Source organism: Pleurodeles waltl, chromosome 7 (assembly GCF_031143425.1).
Source record: "Pleurodeles waltl isolate 20211129_DDA chromosome 7, aPleWal1.hap1.20221129, whole genome shotgun sequence".
NCBI lineage: Eukaryota > Metazoa > Chordata > Amphibia > Caudata > Salamandridae > Pleurodeles > Pleurodeles waltl.
This window is the reverse complement of record NC_090446.1, coordinates 393704063-393730171: the sequence shown is the minus strand read 5'-3', so window position 1 is coordinate 393730171 and position 26109 is coordinate 393704063. Positions and strand designations below refer to the sequence as shown.

Genomic DNA, 26109 nt, shown 5'->3' with positions numbered 1-26109 from the left:
TCATTGGTGAAACGGGGTTGCCTTAGTGGGGACATGGGTGTTGTGTGGTGTGAGTTGTGGAGAGGGTGTTGAGTAATGTGAGGGGGAGTGAGGTGCATGATGGATGAATGGGTGTTTGTGGTGTGTGTGTGTAGTTGTCTCTGTGATTTTCATGTCTGTCCCGTGACAATTTTTGGTGTTCGTGAAGGGGTGTGAAGAATGAGAATGTGTTTTTTATTGTGCTGTGGGTGGGTCCGTGTGGTGTGTGTATGAATGTCAGTTGTATGATTTTAGTTTTGGCCAATGTTGTGTTGTTATGTATTTGGGTGGCCATTCTGAGCGCGCTGGTGTGTACTGCCAATGGTTTATCACCAGTGAATATCCGCTGAGGTGATTCTTGGGTCATAATGTGGTGGGCGTTGTTTTGCTGGTGTAACGTTATGGGTGTTCGTACCGACATTTTAACACTGACCTTTGGGCTGGCAGAAATGTGCTTGTGTCAGTTTTCTGTCGGTTTGGTGTGTATCTCATAATATGGCGAATGGATGTTCACCACTACGACGGTATGTTGGCCGCCGTCACCGCAGCTGTAAGCAGCCTTTACCGCCAATGTCATAATGAGGGCCTATGTCTCTTCAGTCATGTCACTGCACTGTATGCCACTCTGCTATCTGCCACTCCAGTATATGGTATCCCACTGTATGACACACCAATCTATGCTGTTCCACTGTATGCCAATCCACTGTATGCTACTATGCCACTCCAGTGTATGGCACTACACTCTACGCCACTTCATTCTATGCTATTTGAGTGGACCCCATTCCAATGTACACTACTAGACTGTATGCTGTTGCACTCTACCCCACGCCACTGTACACCACTCCAGTCTACACCACTTTATTATACACCACTCTACTGTATGATACTCCTTTTTACACCATTACACTTTACACCACTTCCCTGTACAACACCGTGCTCTATGCCAAACCACTCTATGCTATTACACGGTACACAACTCCACTCTACACCAGTCCATTCTACACTATAATCCTGTATCCAACTCCATTCTACGTTTTTTCACTGTACACCATTTCACTGTGTGCCACTCTGCTATACCCTACTCCAGTATATGCCATTCCACTCCACGCCATTCCACTGTATGCCACTCCATTCTATGCTGTTCCATTGTATGTCAAATCACTGTGCTCTATTCCACTCTACTCTTCTTCAGTGTATGGCATTCCAATCTATGCCTCTTCATTCTACTGTATTCAATTTGACCCCACTACAGTCTATGCCACTCCACTGTAAGCTATTGCAGTGTACCCCACTCCACTGTACACCACTCTACTCCAGTCCACACCACTCCATTATACGCCACTCCACTGTGTGCTACTTCACCATACACTATTGTACTTTACGTCACTCAGCTGTACAACACTTGGCTCTACACCACTCCACTCTACGCTATTGCACTGTGCACAACTCCATTCTATGCCAGTTCACTCTATGCGATTGTACTGTATGCATCTTTACTCTACACCTCTTCAGTGTATGCCGCTTCACTGTATGCCACTCCACTATATGCTACTCCAGTATATTTTATTCTACTCTGCCCAATTCCACTGGATACCACTCAACTGTATGCTGTTCCACTATATGCCACTCCACTGTACGCTACTCCACTCTACGTCACTCCAGTTTATGCAACTCCACTCTACCCCACTCCATTCTACGCTATTCAATTGGACGTCCCTCAATTAATCAATCCATCAGTCGACTTGAAGAGCATGACTTGTCACCCGTGTGGGTATCCAGGCGCTGGCACACTCCAGGGTCTCTGTCCAAAAGCCAGGTTTGCAGCACTGTATGGAACTCCTGTAGAGTAGGAGAGGCCTTGAGGCCGTTCCAGGCTTCCAGGCTTTGGCTGCAAGGTAGAAGGAGAGTTCTCCTGCTCTGCTGTGTTGTGTGCGAGGAGTACAGGTCAGCGGAGTGGAGGTGTCTGGATGGTTTGTGGAATCTCAGGTGGCCGTTGATGTAGGCAGGTGCAGATTCATGCAGGGCCTTGATCACATGAGTGAGGAGCTTCAACTGGCATCTCTTCTGAACCAAGAGCCAGTAGAATGTTTTCAGGTAGGGGGTGATGTGGGTGCAACGAGGGAGATCCAGGATGAGTGTTGCTCCAGCTTCTGGATGATCTGTATTCTTTGAACTAGGTGGGCCTTGATTCCCACATAGTGAGTGTTTTCAAAGCCCAGTCAGCTGGTGACAAGGGGTGGTATTCCACTGTCCACGACTTTATCTCACTATACGCTTCCATACAACAGTACACTCTACGCAGCTCTATGCAGTTTTACACACTACTATCCTCTATGTAGCTCGAACCTACAAAACTCTATTTCACTGTGTGCTGCTTTCTGGCACTTTACTCTTGTCTATACCCCTTCACAACAATATACTAGACTATGGGCCTGATTACAACTTAGGAGGAGGTGTTAATCTGTCCCAAAAGTGACGGTAAAGTGACGGATATACCACCAGCCGTATTACGAGTCCATTATATCCTATGGAACTCGTAATACGGCTGGTGGTATATCCGTCAAATTTGGGACGGATTTACACCTCCTCCAAAGTTGTAATCAGGCCCTATATGTCACTCTACAACACTCTATTCCGCTCTACTCTGCAATACTCTGGTCCACTATACAACATTGTATGCAACTCTTTGTATGCCACTGCCTCCACTTTACTTCACTCTGCTTTGACACAGTACTCCACTCTACTCCACTGTACGCCACTCCACTTTACACCACTCAATGCCAGTGTACTCTATAACACTGTATGCCAAATCACTGTACCACACTCTACAACACTGTGCTGTACTGTACACCACTCCACTCTATCAACTAAACTGTGTGCTACTCTACTCTGCTGTAGTCTACGTCACTTCCCAATACTGTACTACACCCCACTAAAATCTACTGTACAACACAATACAACATGGTTACAGTTAGAGTTGTCTGGTTAGCGACCTAAAAAGAGTATATAACAAAGTCTGCTACTTATAGTAGTTTGAAGGTGGTGGATAAAATGTAAATTAAAGTTATAACTATAACTTTAGAATTTTTTAAGTTTGTGTAGTTTAAACTTGGTTTGTATATGGAAAATAAGTTTGCCTAATTATAAGTAAGCTTTAACCTTAGTTTTTTCATTGAACATACACAGACGTATGTGTGAAGTTAATAATCTTAAATGTATATTTACTTATGCATGTTTTAATCAACAATATATTTTTATACAATTATATTTTTGTAGCATGATATTCTTGTAATCAGTATTCTGATATTCATCTATATTGAGACATCTTGTATACAAAATGGTCTCCGGCCCTGTTGCAAGCAATTTCTGTATTGAATGACTCGCCTACTGCACTGCTGAGTTCACTGCTTGAACTTTGGTGTATTTCCTTAATTTCAAATTGCACAGTTGTAAATGTTGGTTTGATATTCAGTCCACCCCATTTTTTGATGCCATTCTCACAGCTGAGTTGCCCATTTATTGTGTGTTTTAGGACCCACTCAAAAAAATTGGCATTCCTAAACTGAGGAAGCAAGAAGAAGAATTTGAAGAAGAAAAGCCAGATCAGGAAGAACTTGATTGGTGGTCAAAGTACTATGAATCCTTAAAAGAAATGAGTGATCAGGTAAACTTTGGTAGAGTAATTACACCTTTGACTCTGAAAAACATCACAATTGTACAATCAAAATTTCGGTGCACACATAATATAACATTAATTTCTCTGCTCAGTGAAGGTATAGTTGTGCAGCAAGGAGTAGTCAATGGAATACAAACACTTTGCTAATAAAACCAATGTGTCTACCAATGTATCCCTAGTGATATGGCATGGGTTAACAATTTAAGCACGAGGCCGATATGCTTTCTATGTTTTTCACCCTTAGCTTACTTTTTTCTTGACATTTCCCATCCCTCTCTTCTAACCTTGCCAAATGTCTCTATCTTTCCTTACCTCTTGAGATTGTTCCCCATCTCTCTGCATCTTTCTCCCACTAATTCCACTTTCCCTCATTACTCTCACTAACCCAAACTACCTCCCAACTTTCCTAACCTTACTCCATACTTTTTCACCATTCCCATTCCTTCTCCATGTCCTTCCATTCTGCTCCACCACCTTCCATGACATTTGATTTCTCTCTACCCTCCACCTCCTCTCTATTCCTTCTCTCCTTCCTTGTCCCACATTCCCCATATTTATTTATTTTGCCTGATTGCATATTAACAGGGAGCTAGCTAAGCTGAAGAACACAATGTTACTATAGTCAAATTTAAACAACATTAAGGCAAATGCCTTGGAGGTGCAGTGGGGTGTTACCTTTTCTGATGTTGTGTGGTTGCTGAGACGAGCACCTGCATCCACACTGTGTGCAAGCAGGATGAAATCAGCATGGTTGAGCATTGTAAGAAATTTTGTTTTTTGTTGAGAAGGGAGGAAGCCCATTCAAGTAATAACCACAATATTTGTCAGGGTGAACCACAAAAGTCACTAAATAAACCTGTGCTTAACCCTCTGATAGCTTGGCACAAAAGCAGTCAGTCTTAACTTAGAGGCATAGTATAAAGTATTCATGCAGCCCTAATACAGTCATAAAGTGAAACAACAACATAAGAAAATTAAAGTATATTTGAATAAATTAAATGACAAAAATCTAATCAGTAGAACCAGAGCTATGATTATTTAAAGTTTGTTGGGAAAATAGCTCAGAAAATCACAAATCGCCTATTGCGGTTATGAGGTTGCACTGGACTGCATCAGAGCCTCACATTCGCGGACAACACCTGGAGAATTTATTGGTGCAAGTAGCAGGTTGGAAATCATGGATGGTCTCTGTTCTTTGCGGAGAGTCTGTCATCGCTGGTCAACACAGATTTTCACCATTGTTACTGGCTCTCTGAGCGGACTTAAAGAGCAGGTCTTCTCTGGAGATTCCTGTCAGCTGGCATCACAGATGGTCATCGGGCGATGCAAGGAGTCCCTTTCCTTTCATGAAGAGCCTAAAAACCTCTGAATCTTTACCTGGAACTCAAGATTTGTGGTTTTGAGGCTGGATGAATTCACTCTGATGCCAGTCATTGGCCCAGGACCTAGAGGGGCACTTCTTGGGGCTAAAGACTCACCTTAGCAGGGGCCAGCAGCAGGGCTCAAGCAGGTCCAGGTGTGTTGGTGCTGGTCAGCCGGACAGTTGCAGAGACACCTCTGGAAGCTTGTTGTGTCCCTGTAGCTCAAACAAGAGGTCAGACAACTGACCCTTGAAGTCACTTGTGGGGAGCTTGGGATCATAGTAAGCAATTTGTCTTCCTTCTTGAGATAGCAGGGCAGTCCTTCTTCTGAATCTTCCACAGACCCAGGAGTTTTTGGGTGAGAGTTTCTGAAAATACCACATTTATATGTGGTGCAAGCCTTTGTGTGGTGAGCAATTCCTGACCTACTCCCAAACTGGTCCGTTCTTCCTCTTAGCCTGGGGTTTGCTCAATCTGTATATGGTGGCAAAGGCAAGGGCAAGCCTGCTGTCAGGTTCCTTTGTGTGTGCTGCAGGCAGGGTACTTTGAAGTGTAATCTGGGCAGAGCACAACTCCTCCCCAGCCATCCTGTCAGGAAGGCCCACCCCCACTACACCCAGGCCCCTTTTGCCCCAGTGTCTGGAAGGAATACACATTGCACTACAAGAGAGCCTTTCACAGTTATGTGACCCTGGACACTGGCAGAAAGGCACATTTGATTTAGGCAAAATAATTCCAACTTTCCAAAAGTGCCACTTTCAAAACAGTAGCTTACAATCCTCCATTACTATTAAATAATGTTTCAAATTGCAATTCGAATGAGTAGAATTTCTCTATATTTTTCCAAACTGAAGTTATCAAATATTAAGACTATGGTAGAGATAGCCTTACCACAGTGAAAATCGACTTTTGTAGTTTTTCAGCGTCAGGACATGCAACAGGACATTTAACCTTAAATACACATGTCCTACTTTTTAAAAACCATGCACCCTGCCCTAGGAGCCTGGGCAGCTATAGTGGGTGGTACAATGGGTGCTGAAGCCCACTTGTAGCATGTAAATTACAGGCCTGCTGAGCATGTAGCACCATTTACCAGGGACCTATAAGTAAATGAAATGCACCAACAAGTGCAGGCCAATTTTACCATGTTTAGGAGAGAGAACACACACATTCTACCACAGGATAGCAGGAGTAAAGTACGCAGAGTTCTAAAAGCCAATGAAAATGTGTTCAGGAAAGGAAGGCAAAAATCAGGAGTGACCCTATAGAAAGGGCCTGGTCCAAAAAGTATGTTGCTGTTTATATAGAGGTAGAAGAAGTGTATTAGTGTGCAAATTGATCTGATATATGAATGTGGTAACTAGCCCCTGCATTCAGGCAATATGGAAGAGTGGTAATACCAAGTGCTCCAGGAGACCATTACCTTAGCATTTTTAGGCCAGGTAGTTGACATAGCTGACAAATGTGGCATCCTACCCAACCTGGATACCCTCCAATGACTATGCCACACATGAAGCACGATATTACACATCTTTATTCGGCTGCTTGTAACTTCACATTCTAAACCTGCATCCACTTGACCATGCTCTAACACTTATATCACAGTTCTGCAGAGTCCATCAGGAGCCAAAAGGGTTCCATCATTAATAACTCAAACGACACTACATCTCCCCCTCTGTTAAATAAAAAATTAAAAAATGTACAAATATATACACAATCATAATTCTTCAAAGCACTTTCTTGGTGCTGTGATTACTCATCCTGATTGTGTCTTCGAAAACTGGGAACAAGCAAGAGAAGTGTCCATGATCTACAGTGGCGATTCAGGAGTAACAGCAGTCAGGGGCTTTTCAATTGCTCTTTCAGAACGAGTCTCTACATTGACATCAGCATCTGATTAGTGGTGATCGACATGCCGAAACTGCAAGAAATCTTGTGTAATGGACTTCGCAGGATGGTGGGCAGTCACCATGTGTCCTTTGCTGATTATGACATGGAATGGCTCAGCATCAAGTGGTTCATCAGGCTTTCATTTTCTCAACTGACGGGCAAGCACTTGATCTTCTCTAGTGAAAACAATGTCTTTTGCATGTTGTTGCTTGTCTGGATAGGCCTTCATTCACCTTTTATGATCCAAGTCTTTGGTATGGGTTTCTTCCTCAGTACTTGATCTTTTGTTGGTGCATTGAGGTAACCTGCTCTTCACAGCTCTCCCAAACATCAAAGTTACAGTTCCCCTGTGATTGAGTGAGGGGTTGAAAGGTAAGCTTGCAGGGTAGAATTCAAGACAGTTTTAAAGTCGAGCTTTTAAAATACAGCCCACTGAACAGCTTTCTTCAATGTACTCATGAAACGAGTGATAAGGCCATTTTGCCTGTGGCCAAAGAGATGTGCTCTTCTGATGCTTCACATTAAGATGACTGAAAAAGTCTCTAAATTCTCTACTGTTGAAAGGTGGGCCATTGTCAGATTTTAAGATCGCAGGGTCACCCCATGTCGCAAAGAAGCAGTCTAATCTCTTGATGACTCTTTGTTGAGTGATAGATGAGAGATCTTCTATCAATGGAAAACTGGAGTATTCATCAACAATCACCATCGGGTGATGTCCAGTGTCAAGAGGACTGGAAAAGCCAACAGCAATTCTTTCCCATGCATGCTTTGGCAACTCTGACATGCTTAAGGTGTGCTTAGTGGTTTGTTTTTGATGATAGGCAAGTGCATTAATGACAGGCCTTCAACTCTCTTTCAATTCTCTCATAGAGATGAGGAAACCAGGCTCGGTCTTGGAGAGCTCGTTTCGTGGCAATGATTCCAGGATGTCCTTCATGGATCACTTAAGTTATCTGTTGTCAAAGACTCTCTGGAATAACCATTCTTAAATTCCTCAGAATAATGGCTTCTTGAGTCACAGACAGTTAATGTTTGACATTTTTAAACTTCTGGTATTCACTGTCACTGGCAAGAGGTTGAGTGAGCTGGTTCCAAGACTGATGTATTATAATGTCTTTCAGTTTTAACATGTCACCATCCTGTCTTGTGGCAGTGACAATTTACTCCAACCAAATGGCAGCTGGTGTGTTTGATTTCACAATGAAATTTATGTAGGCTCCGACGGTCATGTAAGGAGCCCTATGACACTGTCTATGCACTCTGGGGAAGCTGTCAGCAGGGTTTTGATCTTTCCATGGACGGTGCACTATTGTGTAGTTGTATTCTTGTAATCGTAGACCTCAACGTTCAACGCGAGAAGGCATCTTGGCCTTTAGATTGCCAAAGATGGTCAACAATGCTTGATGATCTGTCACAAGCGTAAAAGGCTTTCCGTATGAGAACATGTGGAAATGTCCACAAGCCTACACCACTGCTAAACTTTTTTTCTCAAGTTGTGAATAAGCATGTTCAGTTTGGGACAAATTTTAGCTTGCATATGCCACAATATGTTCGAGAATTTGGGTTTCTGCTGTGCTGTGCAAGGATTGTACCTAATCCGACTGGGTTAACATCAACAACAACTTCTGTATGAAGCTTTGTATCAAATTATGCATTTCAGTTTCTTTCTCCATAGCTTTCTTGATTCTCTTAAAGCTTTGCTCGCATTCGAGTGACCAATATAATGAAATATTATTTTTTGTCAAGTATCCCAATGCAGCACTCACGACGGTAAAGTATGTATTTGGAATAGTAACTAGCCATGCCAAGGAATGAACGTACCATTGAAATATCTTATGAAGGGACTGGAAGATGACAACACTTGCACTTTAGTGCCATACCCCCATTAGAAAAGATATTGCCAAAGAACTTTAGCTTTGTCTTATTAAATTCACATTTCTCAGCATTCACAGTTAAACCTGTATCAGCAAGTAAATGACACAGTTGCTGGAGATCTTCATCGTGCTCCTTCTGTGTAGCTTCGAAAACTAATATGTCATTACTAAAGGTGAAAGCATTCATGACAGGCTGTATAATATGTCAAATGACATGTTGAAAACGATCTGCAGCTGATGACACACCGAAACTTAGGGTCTGATTTAGAGTTTGGTGGATAGGGTTACTCCGTCTGCTGTATTACAATTCCATTATATCCTATAGAAATCGTAATATTCAGAGGGGATATCAGTCATGTTTGTGATGGAGTAACCCCATTCTCCAAAGTCTGAATCAGGCCCTTAGTCTTTTATATCGAAATAGACCAATATGTGTAGAAAAGGATGTAATTTACTTTCAATTCTCCTCAAGTTCCAACTGATGATGTCCTTTATTTAAAACAAGAAGAGAGAAGATCTTCCCACCATTCAAATCTGTTATCATGTCAGCAATGTGCGGACCTTGATGTCGTTCTCTTTCAATTGCCTTGTTCACCTGGCGCATATCCACACAGATGCATACACCTCTTTCACTGTCTTTTTTGGGCACTACCACGGGGTAGAAACCCATGACATTGGACCAGTACAACACTCAATGATATCATGGTTAACTACTTATTCAAGTTCCTTTTTAACAGCTTCTTGTAAATGAAAAGCAATGTATCTGTGTCTTTGAGCAACAGGACGAATGTCCTCATAATTATGCAATTGTACTTTCATAGTCTAAAGCTTCCTCACCCATGAAACAATGAAGGAAACTGACTTACTATTTCAGGATGAGCATTCCTTTGTAGTTCACTCATATCAGTCCTATATCAGCAGATGTAAGCAGGCACTTGAGGCTATACTTTGAAGAACATGAATAGGTAGTTGCACTTTTGTCTTTTCATATTTCATTGTCACTACAAATGAACCTTGACTTTTCAATTGCGTAAATGCAGCCCAAGTATATACTTTAGTTTTCAATGGCGTCATTCAGGGCAATGAGATAGTTCATTATATTACTCCTCACCCATAATGTTTATCAACGCACCACTGTTGACAATGAAAGGTATTGACAACCATCTACTTTAATCTTCAGACAATGTTTGAATTACTTTGGGGCTTTTTCATGTCGACTTTTCTTTTCTTTACATGTGGCCAGTCTAACATGCCCACATTTGTCTAAGACAAACATCGACATTGCACAACTACTTTCTTCACTTTGGCTTGATATTGATACTGAAGAACTTTTTAACAATGATTTAGGTGACGATCAGCTTCATTTGGTGTTCATTTGTCTTGACTGGTACTGTCACTTGGCCTTGTGGCCGTGCGTTGAACTTTGCCTCTAGATTATTCGGCCATGTTGTCCTCTTGCTGTGACGCTGTCTGGGTTGCCGGGTAGGAGAGACAGAGGATGATGCCCTACCTGAGATGTTGCCCTGTACATCCTGACGAGTCCCAGGCAATTGTCAACGAGTCCCCTTTACCTTTTCAGGAATTTTGAGATAGTGGAGAAAGAGAGAACCCCCAAGGCCAGGCAAGCAGAAATGAGCCAACAGGAAATGTCTCTCTGATTAGTTGGCCAAAGGGAAGGAAAGAGGAACTTTCTGGATCGGGGCAGTGTTGTTCTTTAATTGGAATATGGGAAAGAAAGAGGAGGAGAACCCCAGCCTCCTTGTGATCCAGAGACCAGGAGCCGGGACCACAGAGGCATACCCCACCCAATAACACATACAGTAACACAGTGAAAACACCACAAAAAGTACTCCATACCAGCTTAGGAAAATAGATAATATTTATCTGAATAAAATCAAATCTAAACGACCAAAATCCAATATGCACAAGTCTAGATATCATTTTGTAAATGTTTGATAGAGTCTCAATCCTTAAGAATCAGTGGTTGTATCATTGTAACACACAGTACGTGGGATGCGTCAAAAATAACGATGCACGGGGCCACAGAGGAAGAGATGCATTGAAAAATAAGGCACTGTGTCAGATTGTCTAGCGCGGCAAGATGATGCACTGATTTCCAGGAGCGCAGCCTTGGTGACTCACTGCAATGCTGGGATATTTTTATGCTCAGGGATGATGCATTGAAAATCCGTGACGTGCTAATAAGAGGGTGCGGTGCTGCATCAATCCGGTAGATGAAGCATGACATTTTTAGCCGCAAGGTAGGCGCTGCACCGATTTCTGGAAACGTTGCATCAATTTTCCGACAAACAGCGATTTATTTCTCTGGTGTGAAGTCTTTGTGTCCCTGAGAACAGGAGGCAAGCTCAAGCCAAGCCATTGAAGATCGCTTGTGAGGAAGGCAGAGTCCTTCCAGCAGAGTCAGAGGCCAGCAGGCAGCAAGGCAGCAGCAGGACAGCAGTCCTTCTCAGCAAAGCAGTCCAGATGAGTCCTTTGGGCAGCCAGTTAGTCCCTCTGACAGAGTCCAGGTGTAGATCCAGAAGTGTCTGATTTGGTGGGGTCAGAGACCCAGTATGTGTACTCACAAGTGCCTTTGAAGTGAGGGACACTTCAAAGAATGGTCTTGAAGTGCACAAGTTCCTCATTCAGTCCAGTCCTGCCTGCCAGGATCCCTGTGGGGGATTATCAGTCCTTTGTGTGAGGGCAGGCCACTCGCCTTTGAAATGTAGGAGAAAGACCCTCCACCCTTTCTGCCCAGGGAGACCCATTCAGAATGCTGATGAATGCAGATGTGACTGAGTGTCCTGTATTTATGGCTGTCTGGGTGGAATACACAAAGACCAGAGGTGGATTGGAGACAGGCTATAAGGCACAGATGGCAGTAAGTGCAGAGAAATGCCCACTTTCTGAAAGTGGCATTTCTAAAATAGTAATATTAAATCCAACTTCACCAGTAAGCAGGATTTTCTATTACCATCCTAGCCATCCCAAACATGACATGACTACTCCTTTCAGATCAGGATCCACCACTTAAAAGTATATAAGGGCAGTTCTAATGCTAGCCTATAAGAGGAGCAGGCCTCACAGGAGTGAAAAGCAAATTTGTGTGTTTTCCCCTACCAGGAGAAATAAAACACATAAGTACATGTCCTGCCTTTTATGTACATAGCACCCTACTCTATGGGTCACCTAGGGCCTACCTTAGGGGTTACCTATAGTTAGAAAAGGGGAGATTAAGGCTTGGCAAGTAGTTTTGAAAGCCAAGTCAAAGAGGCAGTGAAACTGCACACACAAGCCTTGCAATGGCAGGCCTGAGACATGGTTGAGGGGCTACTTATGTGGGTCGCACAACCAGTGCTGCAGGTCCACTAGTAACATTTAATGTATAGGTTTTGGGCACCTCTACTGCACTTTACTAGGGTCTTACAAGTGAAATAAATATGCAAATTGGGTAGGGACCAATGTTACCATGTTTAGGGGAGAGAGCACATGCACTTTAACACTGGTCAGGAGGTGTAAAGCGTGCAGAGTCCTTAATCCAGCAAAAACAGGGTCAGAAAAATGGAGGGAGGCAGGGGATGACCACCCAAGGCTGGCAGATCTCACAAGTTCTCATCCTGTTACCACATCCTGGAGTAAGCATTAACTACTCATTGTAAATAAGAGCAACACGTTTAGAAAATGAACTCTGGTATGCAAATGGAATGAATATCTTGAGCTTTGAAACACTAGTAATACATATCAGTTTCTAGCAGGTATACTGTCCAGTAAGAAACCACTGCCACAGGACTTTGTCCAGTGGGTCTATTTTAGCCATTGGCTGGGATATTCAACAGCTAATCTCAGCTCTACCATTTCACCTAAATGTGATGGAAATAAACATTATATGACACAAATTACACTTCCCTGGGAAGGGTACCCACTTGGCCTTGCCATAGGAATCACTGACACCCCAGTTATGATCTAGTTAACTAGTTCAGAATGTGGAAGGAGGAGACACATTTTTTAATCACGGCCTTCTATTTAGACAAATTGTATGCTCATGGGCAATCAGTTTTCTGAACTTTTTGCTCTGCTGCCTTTTTTGGAAACATTGGGAGTATTTTGATTTAATTTAAACACTGCTAGCAGGTGTATGATTACTAAATGGACGGAATATTACCTGGAAGGGACGAAGTTCCCAGGCACATGGTATATTCACCTAAATGTAATACAGGGGTAAACGTATAGGTAATGCCACTGAAATTATCCCATTAGGCAGCCATGGTGGTTTTCACATAGTTATGGATTTGCTGCATGTGCCGTATAATCCATCATCTGCTACATAATCTACAGATTTCAAACAGAAAGAAGGTTTCTAGCACAAGTGTTTCAAAAGTTAATAAAAGTGCTGCAACACGTGTTGCCATGCAGTGAAATGTCCTTTTCAAAGGTTGACTGGTCACCTATTGGTTGCTTATTGCTATGTTTGGTTGTTAAACTGATAATAATGAGGGACCACATATGTGCAGTCAGTGTTAACAAGTGTACAAATCAGAAAATATTGAAGTAATACTATCACAAAATGTGCCACATTACGTCTCATAATTTGCCTTTCCTTAACACATAATTTAGTGAACCATGATGTATAATTGGCTGTCCTCGACTGCATAATTACAGTGGCCCTGTGTTGAGCCTTCATACGAAGTACAAGTGCACTGAAATTTTGTATCTACTAATTTAATCAAATGTTTGATCCTGGGCAAATAATAATCTCACTGTGCCTACTTCACTGATTTAACATTGTGACAGCACTTTGAAACAGCCTTACAGGTTAAACTCCCAGGGCATGTCCTGAGTATTGGTGTCATTCAATCATCTAGTTAAGGCTGGCTGCATCCCAGTAGCTGAAGGTGTTTCTGAAGCTGTTTTGAGCTGGATCCCTTGTGTGCTGCAATTTCTCCCATCTAGCTGCCCACAAGAATCTCTTTCACAGCTCATCAGGGGCTTGAAAGAGGGTTGCTTGTTGTTTTGAAGGGTTAAAAGTGTGGGACAGTGGGTGTCCTGCAGTGTCTTTGTGTCGGAAAAATTAAACTGAACCCCGATAATAGGCGGTCTTTAGCCAGCGAGAGGCCCTTTGTTCCGTGAGCATGCACTTATGAAGTAAAGCATTGAGGCCCAGGGGATGGGACATCACATCCTTGTGGCTTGCAGCCATGGCACAGTGTGGCGAGGCCCAGAGGACCGGGCCCCTTCCATTGCTGGGCCCAGGGCAGGGGGCCTCACAGGTGCAGCGCCCCATGTTGGGTGCAGGGCCCTGGGTAGCTGCCCATGCTGCCCATGCCTAGTGCCAGCCCTGGTGGTGGGAATTCAATTCCAGGGTTACCAATATTAGTGAAAGAACGAGGTGCAGAAAAGCAAAAACAAAAAATTAAACTATGAAACCCAAATTGTTAAACCAACAATCTTAAAACGAAAAGATTGAAAACTAAAGAAAGAAACTCCTTTTATAGTAAAGAACTAAAATAACAGGGCAGATGATCAGAATTTGAGACCACTCTCTGGGCCAAAATAACCCACTTTCAAAGTGTTCTTCCTAATGCACTACTCCCTAACACTCCCATTTATCATCATGCATCCGTGTTTCATTCCCCCTCTAAGATGACCTCTTCATAGCTTGGTGTTTATGTTAAAGGTGGCAAGGGGTTCATTAAGAGTATAGACCCACTGGGGTAGTTAGTCAGTTCTGTATTTCAAGTTAGGCCCTTAGGTCACAGCTACAGTAGGTAAGTCCTTTCAGGGCTTTATTGTCCCTCCAACTATTTCTGTGCCTTAGCTTCTATTTTGCTCTGCTCACCAACATTCTATTTCATCCTTCACTTTCAGCATTCTAAGTGCACCCTCAGACAAATAGAGAATGGAGACAACAGGATAATATGTTTGGTTTCTCTTACCCGTTCTCCAACCTTCTGCCACCTCTTTTTGCTGACCTCAATCTTGTTTATACTGCTTCATTCCATTCACAATATCCTTTTTTTACTTTTAGTCTAGAGTTGAAGACGAAGATGCTGAAAATGATGAGCCTCCTGAAACAGGTAGGATTGTGCTCTGAGACAAAGCAAAAATTTCAAGTCATTAAAAAAAATCTAATGTGGGACACAGGAATAATTCTGAACATCATACAGGAGTTTGGAAAGACGGCTGAAGTGCTCTCATAAGTGAACTGTAGAGTGTTAACTCAACCAGCAAACAACGCAAATGCATCCCGACCGCTAAAATGTAAAATATAACTTACCAAAGCGATGGATGTGCCTGGTGACTTTCTATGTTTCTTAGTTAAACACATTGAGATGTGTGCTTAGAGCACTTAGGGATCCCTGCATAGCACTCTTAGAAAGCTGTGTCTTTGTGTGAAGTTGCATCCGTCAGAAATCACTACCCCTCCTGTTTGATACTCATGCAAAATCCAGAAATCTTACTGGTTCTCTGGGAAAATATCAGTTTTCTGATGTTCTTCTCTTATCCTGTACCAGGAGTAATGTTCAACATTCTTTGATTTCCTTGAGTCACCTCTGTCTAAGAATTGTAAAAAGGGACCATTTTTAGGTTGAGCATAGCTGTGCGCAAGCACTGCTTTTCCGATGTCTTGGTATCTATGTGGGCTTTTAACCACACCCACCTTACGCCCATTACTATCACTCGTTCATGCACTTGCTCTTCAAAAATTCTTTGTTATCGTTGGTAAATGCTTTACGTTTGTCCCTCCTTGGGGCTGTTTTGTTACCGTCTTGGGGACTGACCCTGTTACATGGATAATTGCACATTTGCCAATATATTTGATTGCCAGAAAACTTCTTTTTCCTCTTGTTTGTCTCCTTCGCAAACACACTCATGGCGGCTGTGGTGCTTTGAATCGGCTCACTTATGTCAATTGTTTTACTTTTCATTTTTCTTTTTGTGTGTCTTTTAGAATTGCCAGACTTTAAAGCTTTTGCTTTTTGTATGTTTTATTAAGTTATTCACATTTGATTGGCCAGCTAAAACGGTAGACACTGTATATGTTTCATGTGTTTAGTGTAGTCAAGCAGGTTGTAAATAGTGCTCTGTCTGTCTCATGGTTAGTAATGCAAGACCACACAAGTGGAAACACTGCCTGTTTTTACAGTGTGTTTAGTGTGGGATGCCATATCACAGGCAGAGACACTGGACTATTGTATGGTGCTTAGTGTAGGCAGACAGAGACTGTAAACACTGGGAAGACACGGTGAGGGAAACGCACTGACCACAAGCTCTTCACTGCTTGTATTGTGTGCTTAGTACAGGCAGAAACAGAGGAGACACTGCTTGCACCATGACCTTAACGTAGACAGACACAATGAAAAACAGCATAGACTGCACAGCTTGCGCGGTATTACTTAGTGTGGACAGGCACACAGGGAGGAAACACTGCACTATGACGCATTATGCTATAATAGGCAGGTAAAATGGACCGAAGGAGGCAGTGCACAGGTTACACCTTGGGCTTAGTTAAACAAGCATGCAGGGAGGAGACACTTGCACTGTGTGCACAGAGCTATTATCTGCAGATATAATGGACTGAAGGAGGCACCATAGGGTTAGTCAGACAGGCACACTAGGAGAAGATAGTGCCCTGTGCTAATGGAGTGCTTTCAATTGGGATCTGTAAGAAACTGATGTTTTTACCTTGTGCATAGTATAGGGAGACAGAAGAGAGTGCACTGTTTGTACCGCATGTGACAGGCATCTCTCACCGTACTTACATTTTGGAGAAGTGCTGAATATTACGTATCAAGCAGAGACTTGTAACATGCTCTTAGATCCTGGGTCGATGGAGAATCTGCTTTGGAGACCCTAGACTGAACCAACTTTGTTTTCTTACCCTCCCCACCACTCCCACTCGCCTCCCTCGGCTCTCATTCTCCTCTCTCATATTGAATTTCCAAAACCAATAGTTCTCCAACTTTTTCTCCCACACCTTTCCCTTCTGTATCACCCCTCCAGCCTCTCTCCACCCCTTTCCCTGCTTAAACAGTTACTTTTCTTTCTCTGCTGCACCTCACCTGTTTTCCCAGTGTGTCTCTTGTGTTACTCTTTCCCTCTCTCTCTATAATTAGCCTTCCCTTCCTGTGTCTCTGTTCACTTCTCTCTGCTCCTTTCTCCGGCTGTCCTCTTCTGTCACCTACACCCTTGTTGCTCAAGTCTTTTGCCATTTTTAGGTCAAACACTCAAGCGCTTTGACCTGTTGTAAGTATTGTGAGCTTTTAACCATGCCCACCTCACACCCATCACTTTCACTCGCTTGTGGGCTTGCTGTTCAAAAATCCTTTGTTATCATTGGTAAATACTTTATGTTTGTCCCTCCTTGGGGAGGTTTTGTTACCGCCTTGCACACTGACCTTGCTACATGGATAATTGCACGATTGCCGATATTTTTCCCTGTGAGCGAACTTCTTTTTCCTATTGTGTTTCTCCTTCACGCTCATGGCGTCCATGGCACTTTGAACTAGTTCGCTTTTGTCAACTAATGTTTTACTTTTCATTTTCAATTTATTTGGCAAGAAAAGTCCAGTTAGGAATTTACGCTCTAATTGGAGCAAATGCGAGACCGATTGCATTGTAAATGCTTGTTTTGATCTATGATAGATGACCACAAGGTTGTATGACATTGCAATGCAGACATTTAGCATGTATGCTTTTACCACACATTTTTACAACACTTGCAATTACCACACATCTGCTTTACAGCGAAGGCAAGTATAAATAAAGTAAGTGAAATCTATCTATCTATCTATCTATCTATCTATCTATCTATCTATCTATCTATCTATCTATCTATCTATCTATCTATCTATCTATCTATCTATCCATTCATCCATCCATCCATCTACATACATACATACAAAACCAACCCCTCTTTTATTTTAAATAAATTAATTTCAATTTTTGGGGGGAATTCTCAAAACTCCCTTTATTAATTACCTTACCACTCTATGCCCCTACCCACACCCACACCCAAACCCTAAAATTCCCTTACCACCCTGTACCCCTGCCCACCCCGAAAACCTAAAAATACCCAGAGCGGCCAATACCCCTAACCACCAGAAACCTAAAAACACCCTTCCCACCCTATGCCTCTGCCAACCCCTAAACCTTAAAATATTTAAATATATATACATCACACACTCACATACAGACACACACACAGAAACACACACACACACACGTACATATATATATATATATATATATATATATATATATATATATATTTACAATGATGGTAGAGCTTGATCTGGCCCCCACTCACAATGTAGGTATAAAGCTGCTATTAATCAAAATCTGACTTGCTTCATTGCACTCAATCGGTGGATCTAAATTAGATGGGCTGATATAAATACAATTTTGGAAAGTAAGGCACAGGATACTTCTATGGATGTGGATTGGTGTCCGGAATTTGTTAATATTTCAGTCTACTAAAATGTTGAAACAGCCAATCAAGCCTGTGGTCATTAGCCAAGACGTAGGCAGGTAGAGTTTTATGCTGCATAAGAACTCCTGTGTCTATGGAATTATTATTAATAAGGAAACAAAATGGTGGGATGGGCCGTAATTTTTTGAGCTGAAAAGTCTGTAGCAAGAAGATGCAAAAATGTAAAATGCAGCAGGCAAAGAGATGACATTTGGGAAGAATGGAGCTGGAACATGATAAAACAATGTTCACAGTGGGTAATTGTGATGCTATGTTTCTCTATAAGCAGTCCACTGCTACACATAAAATAGTAAGTGTCACATATGAAAGAACATGTAAATAAACACTCACACTATATCTATGATGGATTCTGATGGTTCAGTGGCTTAATGCATCCACTCCAGGATCTGTGTTTAAAATATGATGAAGTGTGACATCATATGGATGTGTGAGGGCCCGCACTTTCTAATACCCGTATTGCCAGTACAGAACCTTTGCCTTTATATCTTTCATTGAAGAACTGTGTACTCCTTTTTGATGTGTTTAAAATCATGGTCCCAGGTTTAAATCCCTACAGTCCCACTCAGCCTTTCTTCTTTCTGTGGTCAATAAAAAGAATACCATTGACCTGCATAACCATAAACACTTGCTAAACAGCCCCAATGGATGAACATGTACTTTACCAATATTTATGTTGTGTTAATAAGCCCAAACTTATCAGATTCTTTCATAGTGTGAAGGACTATCCAAAATGTGTGAAAACAAATAATGCATATTATACAAGAATGAGGTCTTCTTGTTGAAAGTTGAAAAAAAAAAGATTTCTGTCTCTTATGTGTCTCATATTATGATGGCCTGTATCCTGCCTTGACATACAAAAGCAAGTCATGACCCACACAAGCAAAGTAACGGCATCAGTTGGACTAAGACCCAGTGTTTAGGAGAATAGGTAGAAACCGGGTCTCAGAACTGGTGCTGGTCAACAATATCCCAGCCTCTGTGAACTTCATGTGGGGAGGTTTGCAGAAAGTGGGATATAAGAAATCTCTAAATATGTGCTACAGAAGGAAAAAACGTTGATTTTGTATGGTTCTATCTGTAAACCCAAGGATGAGAAAGAATAGGGACCATCACACAAGCACTCATCATCAGCAGGCTGCACTACATCAACACACTTTAAACCGGAATCTTCAAACAACTCCTACACAGACTCCATACCATCCACAACACAGCAGCAAGACTCATACTTGACCTCCCATGCTGCACTCACATCACACCACACCTCAGGGAGCTTTACTCGCTCTCCATTCACAAGAGCAGCCAATTCAAACTTGTTAAACACATATACAAAACCCTACACAATACAGGACCAGAATATCTGAACAGCCAAATACACTTTCACCAAACCACCAGACACCCACACCCTGTCACATTCTCACTCACACACATTTCCTGCATTTGCAAAAGCAAAACTAGAGATTGCTCCTTCTCCTACATCGCACCCAAGACATGGAACCACGTCCCTCAACACATTAGAGCCTCATCCTCACTTCAAGAGTTTGCAAGAAGCTGAAGACCTGGCTCCTCTTATAAGTACCTTGGGAACCACACACTTACACATGTGCCAAAGTGCTTGCATACCCTCTCAAATGATTAGTGCGCTATACGAATCAACATAACATAACTTTGGGGACCGAATCTTACAAAATATATAAGTGAATTGGCTCCAATATTAGAAGAGTTAAGAGTGGAAACAGACGTTCCAGAAGAAAAGAGGATGCTGGCACTAGTGTGGCAGGAGATGGAGGTCTCAGAGCCAGGTAAAGTGGGTAAGAAGTGTCCAGTGATGTCAAAAGTCATTAGAAAGAACTGCCAATGGAGCAAGTGGAGAATAAAGACAAGGGAGATATGTGTAAGCAAGTATTGATGTGACAGACGCTAAGAGGCAGCACACAGTAATGTCACAATTGACAAAACCGAGCAACCATTGGTATTGCATTTTAAACAACAGCGAACTGGTACTGATTAAGAGTGGGCATAGCTGGCGTAATTCTCTCTAATGTAATTACTAGCCATTACATCAAAATTACTTGTATTTATGCGTAATTGTGTGTGAAGCATTATCGAGCATTTAGCACTATTTTCATCCAAAATGGAGAAGAGGATACATTTTGCGCTAAGAACATAGCACTAAATGCTAAAAGACATAAACGGCCGTAGTCAGCGGCTGCTCAATCTCTTTTAAACCACTGTTCCTGTGCTCCAACGGTAGGATTCTTTTTCCCAAATTACTTTTATTTATTCCAACTGGTATAATGACATAGGGGGTCATTCTGACCTTGGCAGTCCATGACCGTCATGGCGGAGTGCGGCGGAAGCCCCGCCAACAGGCTGGCGGTGCTTCCTGGGCGATTCTGACCGCGGCGGTAAAGCCGCGGTCGGAAAAGGGGAGCCGGCGGTTTCCCGCCGGTTTCCCGCTGGCCCAGGGAACCCGCCATGGCGGCGCTGCTTGCAGCACCGCCATGGGGATTCCGACCCCATTACCGCCAGCCTGTTTCTGGTGGTGTCCACCGCCGGAACCAGGATGGCGGGAACGGGTGCCGTGGGGCCCCTGGGGGCCCCTGCACTGCCCATGCCACTGGCATGGGCAGTGCAGGGGCCCCCTAACAGGGCCCCACAACGATTTTCACTGTCTGCTTAGCAGACAGTGAAAATCGCGACGGGTGCCACTGCACCCGTCGCACCCCTTCAACTCCGCCGCCTCCATTCCGAGCCGGCTTCATTGTTGAAGGGGCTGTCCCGCTGGGACGGCCGGCGGTCTTCTGGCGGTCGCCCGCCGGCCCAGCGGGAAAGCCGGAATGACCGCCGCGGTCTTTTGACCGCGGTGCGGTCTTTCGGCGGGAACCGCTTGGCGGGCGGCGACCGCCGACCGCCGCGGTCAGAATGACAGCCATAATGTCAGTAATTTCTCATCACAAGAGTAATGCTTAATTCTTGAAATCACTACTGTTACTCTGGTGTAGTTAAAATATCACCCAGGCCTAGTATTGATGCTGCAATAGCAGAGAGTTAGTAGGGACTTATGTCTCAGTGGACAAGAAGTACTGGACACATATGTGTGAACTAAAGAGGCATCAGATATTCTCAAGAAAGATCAAAACAATGATTCCAAAGTAGACAAGAAGGAATAGATGGGTGTCACAGTAGACAAGAGGGTCCTTGCTCTGATATTACAGAAGAAATAAAATAACATGTGTTGATGTGCCAGAAAACGGAATGAAGAAGGTACTGATATACCAGAAGACAAGAGACAGCACCCATTCATTCCCATAAGAAAAGACAAAACAACCATGGAAAGTCCAGAAGTAGGAACAGACATTGGTGATCCCTAAGTTGATTGTGAGCAAATGGTGATGTCACAAAATACAACATAAAGCAGAAACTGATGTAACAGAAGACAAAAGGAAGCAGACACAGATTTCTCATAAAACAAGAGGCAGCTGAAACTGATGTCACAGAAGGTAAGAGGGAGCACAAACTGAAGTCCCAGTGGCAATTCTAAGCAATCACATGTCTAAGAAGGCAAGAGCAGCAGGCACAGGGTTCACAGAGAAACAAGGGGATACAGTCATTGATGCCATACAAGGCTGGAGGGAACAGATACTTAAGCCTCAGAAAAGAAGAGGGAGGGAGGGGCTGATATCCCATATGACAGGGTTAGAAGGCTTCACTATCCCATAAGACAAGTAGGAGCTGGTGCCTGGAGAAAACAGACTTCAAAGCCTCTGAAGACAATGGCAATAAGCATGGATGTCTCAGAAGGCACTAGAGGGCATACACTGATGTTTCAGAAGATATCATAGTGCAGTCATAGTCACAGATGATGAAACGAAATAGGCATTGGTGCAACACGTGACCAGAGAGAACGGGCTCTGATGTTCCAGAACGAAAGAGGGAGAGAAGACACTGATGCACTGGAACATAAGGGAAACAGGTACTGACTGTCAATATGACAAGAGGGATCAAGAACTGGTGGACCATAAAACAAGGGGGACAGGTACTGATGTTGTAGACAACGAGGTAATTGATCAACAACCAATTTATGTGAATATTTCACATACATCCAGAAGACGGTACAATTAATAAGGTAATGTTTTGTGAAGTCTGATGTGTATTGACAGTTTTTAATGCAAGTGTGAAAACAAGCCTCAACAATTTTGTCTAAGGTATCCTATGTCAAGTTTCTCATAATTGATAATAGTTTACAGAATCTCACAGTAATTGAATCATAAATATTTTCAGATGGAGCAAACTTAAATGAAGCTGCATTGGATCTGGAAGCTGAAGATGATTACCCGAAGGAAGCTGTCACTACAAAACCTAAAAGGAAAGCAATCGCCACTTTAAAGGTGTGTTCTTTTTTGGTAACCTTATGTCCTCCTGTGTCCATTTAGTTTTACACACATTGTAATAAACCTGAATCCAAATCACACATATCTGGCTGGTCATACCAGTTAGACTACCTTTTCCTTTCAAAACTGCCCTTCAAAGGCTAAAGTATGCTTACCATCACCAGGACCCCAATGTACTAATGCACTGGTCATAAAAATGTACTGCAATTTGTGACCAGTATTTTTGAGACCTGTGCTGAATTTTGCATATCGACCTATGCGCCAGTAGGTCAGTTCACAAAATTACAAATCAGAGTGGGTCCCAATCCGAGCTACCAAATTAGTTTTTATGAGATAGGTTGAAATTGTGACTCACTCAGATTGGTGGCTATCACAGGAATGGTGGCCTGCTCAGCAGATTACCATGGCTTTGGTTGTCTTTAAACAAAGCAGCCCATTTTCCTTTTGAAAGGTTTTTTTTCTGGCAGTTGGCAGTGGTCCACACCAGTTTCAAAAGGTGATTCCTTTTCCATTTCTAAACCCATGTCAAGAATCAGTAAAACATTACCCGCTCCAAAAATGGATTTAGGAGATTTAGAAAAAACTTTTGGCAGTGACAAATTCATTCATAAAAAGTGTTTGCAACTGGCCCTTAACCCTTTTAAGCGGCAGCACACAAAAAATATATTGGTATTCACAGTAAGTTTCTGATGGTGCATGTCAATAAAACACATCGGATAAAGCAATTCTATGACATAGGTAGTCGTCACATATGAAGCTGGCTGCTGTGACTGCTCTGCAGCTTTATGGATGTATTTATTTGTTTTATAGGGCAGTGCTGTTTGATGCACATAAATATTGTTTAATCATTGGTCCTTAGACTGGACAGTTGCTTAATAAGATCTGGCCTAGAGGCAGTTGTAGCTGTGCGTCAGAGCTAATGTAATCCTGAAAAAATCTATATAGTGAAGGATTTGTTTGAATCTTCTTAGCCATAGTAAGACAGTATTTGATTGACCATTACTTGTGTACCTTTCCACAGTGGTAGTCTAGTAAGACCTTTAGCTGGTTTCTAGAGCTCATGGGGTGAGAAAAAAAACAGAAGGCGACTTTCGTTCCAGGCTCTTTAACCACTGTTCAATGAAAGTGTCATTCATATTAAAACACTAGATACATTTATTTTTACATTACAAAAATATTATTAAAATATTGTATTATTTAACTTATCTATATCATTTTTAATGTTTAATATAATTTATATATTTTTTTTTAAACGTCAAACTAAATTATTTTAATTTAACATTTCCTTTGGGGTTCCATTTTATGTCCATGCATCCATTATTTTCTATGGGTGGTTGTTGCAGTAAGTGCGGTGCTGGACCTTCTACTGCTCCTCTGTGGCTGCAGTAAGCAACACTCATAAATGTGGGCCCACCTCTTTTTTTAGAGGAACATAAGTCTACAAAGGTTAGACAAATAACAGCATCTTCAAAAAAACAAATTTCGATCCAGTGTTTTTGTCTAACTTTCGATCCTGTGCAGCATTATTTGCTGAGGGAGAGGCATGGTGAGATGTATAGCGATTTAATTCAATATTGTCATTGCCATGTACCAATGCTTACTATGCAAAAGATTGAGTGCCAGTACCGTAACCTCTGCTCAGAAACCCACGGACAGTGCTATGAAATGTCATTGTGCCAAATACCAAGGCTGCAAAATCTCCAATCCACTTCATGCTCTTTAATCTACTACCAGGCACCCTGTGAGACCTGGCATCCTTGGGGTCGTTTCCCCCTGACCTTTCGCCTTCTGACCTCCTGTTTTACTGACTTTATTTTTTCTGGCTTTAGGATTCTGGGCACTTTACAACTACTGACCAGTGATAAAGTGCATGTGCTCTTTCCCTACTTGTAAGTCCTAGTAAAGTGCACTACCTGTCCCCATGGCCTGTAAATTAAATGCTACTAGTGGACTTGCAGAACTGATTGCGCCACCTACTTTAGTAGCCCTTTAACCATGTCTCAGGCCTGCCATTGCGGAGCCTGTGTGTGCAGTTTTAAACTGCCATGTTGACCTGGCAAGTTAACTCACTTGCTATGCACAAACCTTCCTTTTTAATACATATGTCACCCCTAAGGTAGGCCCTGGACAGCCCTAAGGGCAGGGTGCAATGTACTTACAACTTTGGACATGTACTATTAAGTTTTACATGTCCAGATAGTGAAAAACTCTTACATTAATTTTTCACTACTGCCAGGCCTATCCCTCCCATATTACATTTTGTAAGTGTAATTACCATTGGGAAGAAATGGGCCCCACAGGATTGGTGTCTCTGGAATCCCAATTTAAGATCACAGCTTATGATGAAGTTGAAGTTTAAAGTGCAGTTCTGAAAATGCCACTTGTAGAAAGTTGGCATGTTCTTACCTAAGATCATCTAGTGCTTTCTGCCTGTCTCTGAATACAGGTGTGGGGTGAGTGACAGCTGGACTTTGCGCACTCCTTCTTGAAAGTCATACATAAAGGGAGCTTAAGTGTGCCTGATGGACCAGCCACATTCTGATGGGCCATTAATATTTTGAATGATTATCCTGGGCAGGATGGGCGGGAGGAGCCGGCACTTGCACCTGAAAGGGCTGTCCCTGTTCCCACACAAAGAGCTGTATAGCCCCCTTTAGTGGGTCTGGAGCCAGGGCAGGAAGGGTAGGAAGGGTAGGGACATTGTGCACTTCAAAGTCCTCTCTTTGAAGTTTCCCCCACTTCAAAGGCACTACTGGGTATAAGAACTGGACCTTTGATCCTAACAAATCAGTACACTTCTGGACCTGAGGACATTCTGCCAGGAAGAAGGAATGTCATGCTGCTGAAGGGGCTGTCACTCTGTTGGGCTTTTTCCATCTTTAATTTCCTTGTTCTTTCCTTTTTGTGTGTTTTCTCTTCTCTGGAAATGTCTGATCAGGAAATTTACGTGCTGGTCCACAAAAATAAGTGCTGATGGACCCCACGGGCAACCACTGGCTCACATGAAGAACTACTGTGTACTTGCCAACTGCCAATCTGGCTTTTGTCCCAATTTTCAGCATTGAAATGGCAACACTGAAAACCCTGGTTGATGTGCACCACATGCTGAACAAAAGTGATATCTATTAACCCCTACATATAGAATCATCAGCAGCTTGTGACACAGTTGATCATGGCATGACAGGTTGATCCAAACTCTAGAACACTCCATGTGGCTTTATGGTTAGATTCTGAATTGGGTTTCCACATATTTCACCAAATAGTAGGGAAGAAGGGAAAATGCATATTGAGATTTTCTGAAATATCACACAAATTCCCCTACGACTCGTTCTCTTTTCCTGGCATATTCAATCTATATATGGAGCTACTGTATCCAGTCTGATGCACTATTGGTGTCTGTGTGTAAGAA

At 42.6% G+C, this 26109-nt stretch overlaps 1 protein-coding gene across 2 annotated transcripts in view; it reads left to right on the top strand.

Moving 5' to 3' along the window:
* The window catches only part of LOC138304105 (fer-1-like protein 4), a 1042026-nt gene that overhangs the window by 829069 nt on the left and 186848 nt on the right, over positions 1-26109 (top strand). For both annotated transcript variants that reach the window (XM_069243852.1, XM_069243853.1), the window contains 3 exons: positions 3551-3682; positions 14845-14893; positions 22591-22697. In XM_069243852.1, the coding sequence (XP_069099953.1) occupies positions 3551-3682; positions 14845-14893; positions 22591-22697 (288 nt within the window). The remainder of the gene's footprint in view (positions 1-3550; positions 3683-14844; positions 14894-22590; positions 22698-26109) is intronic.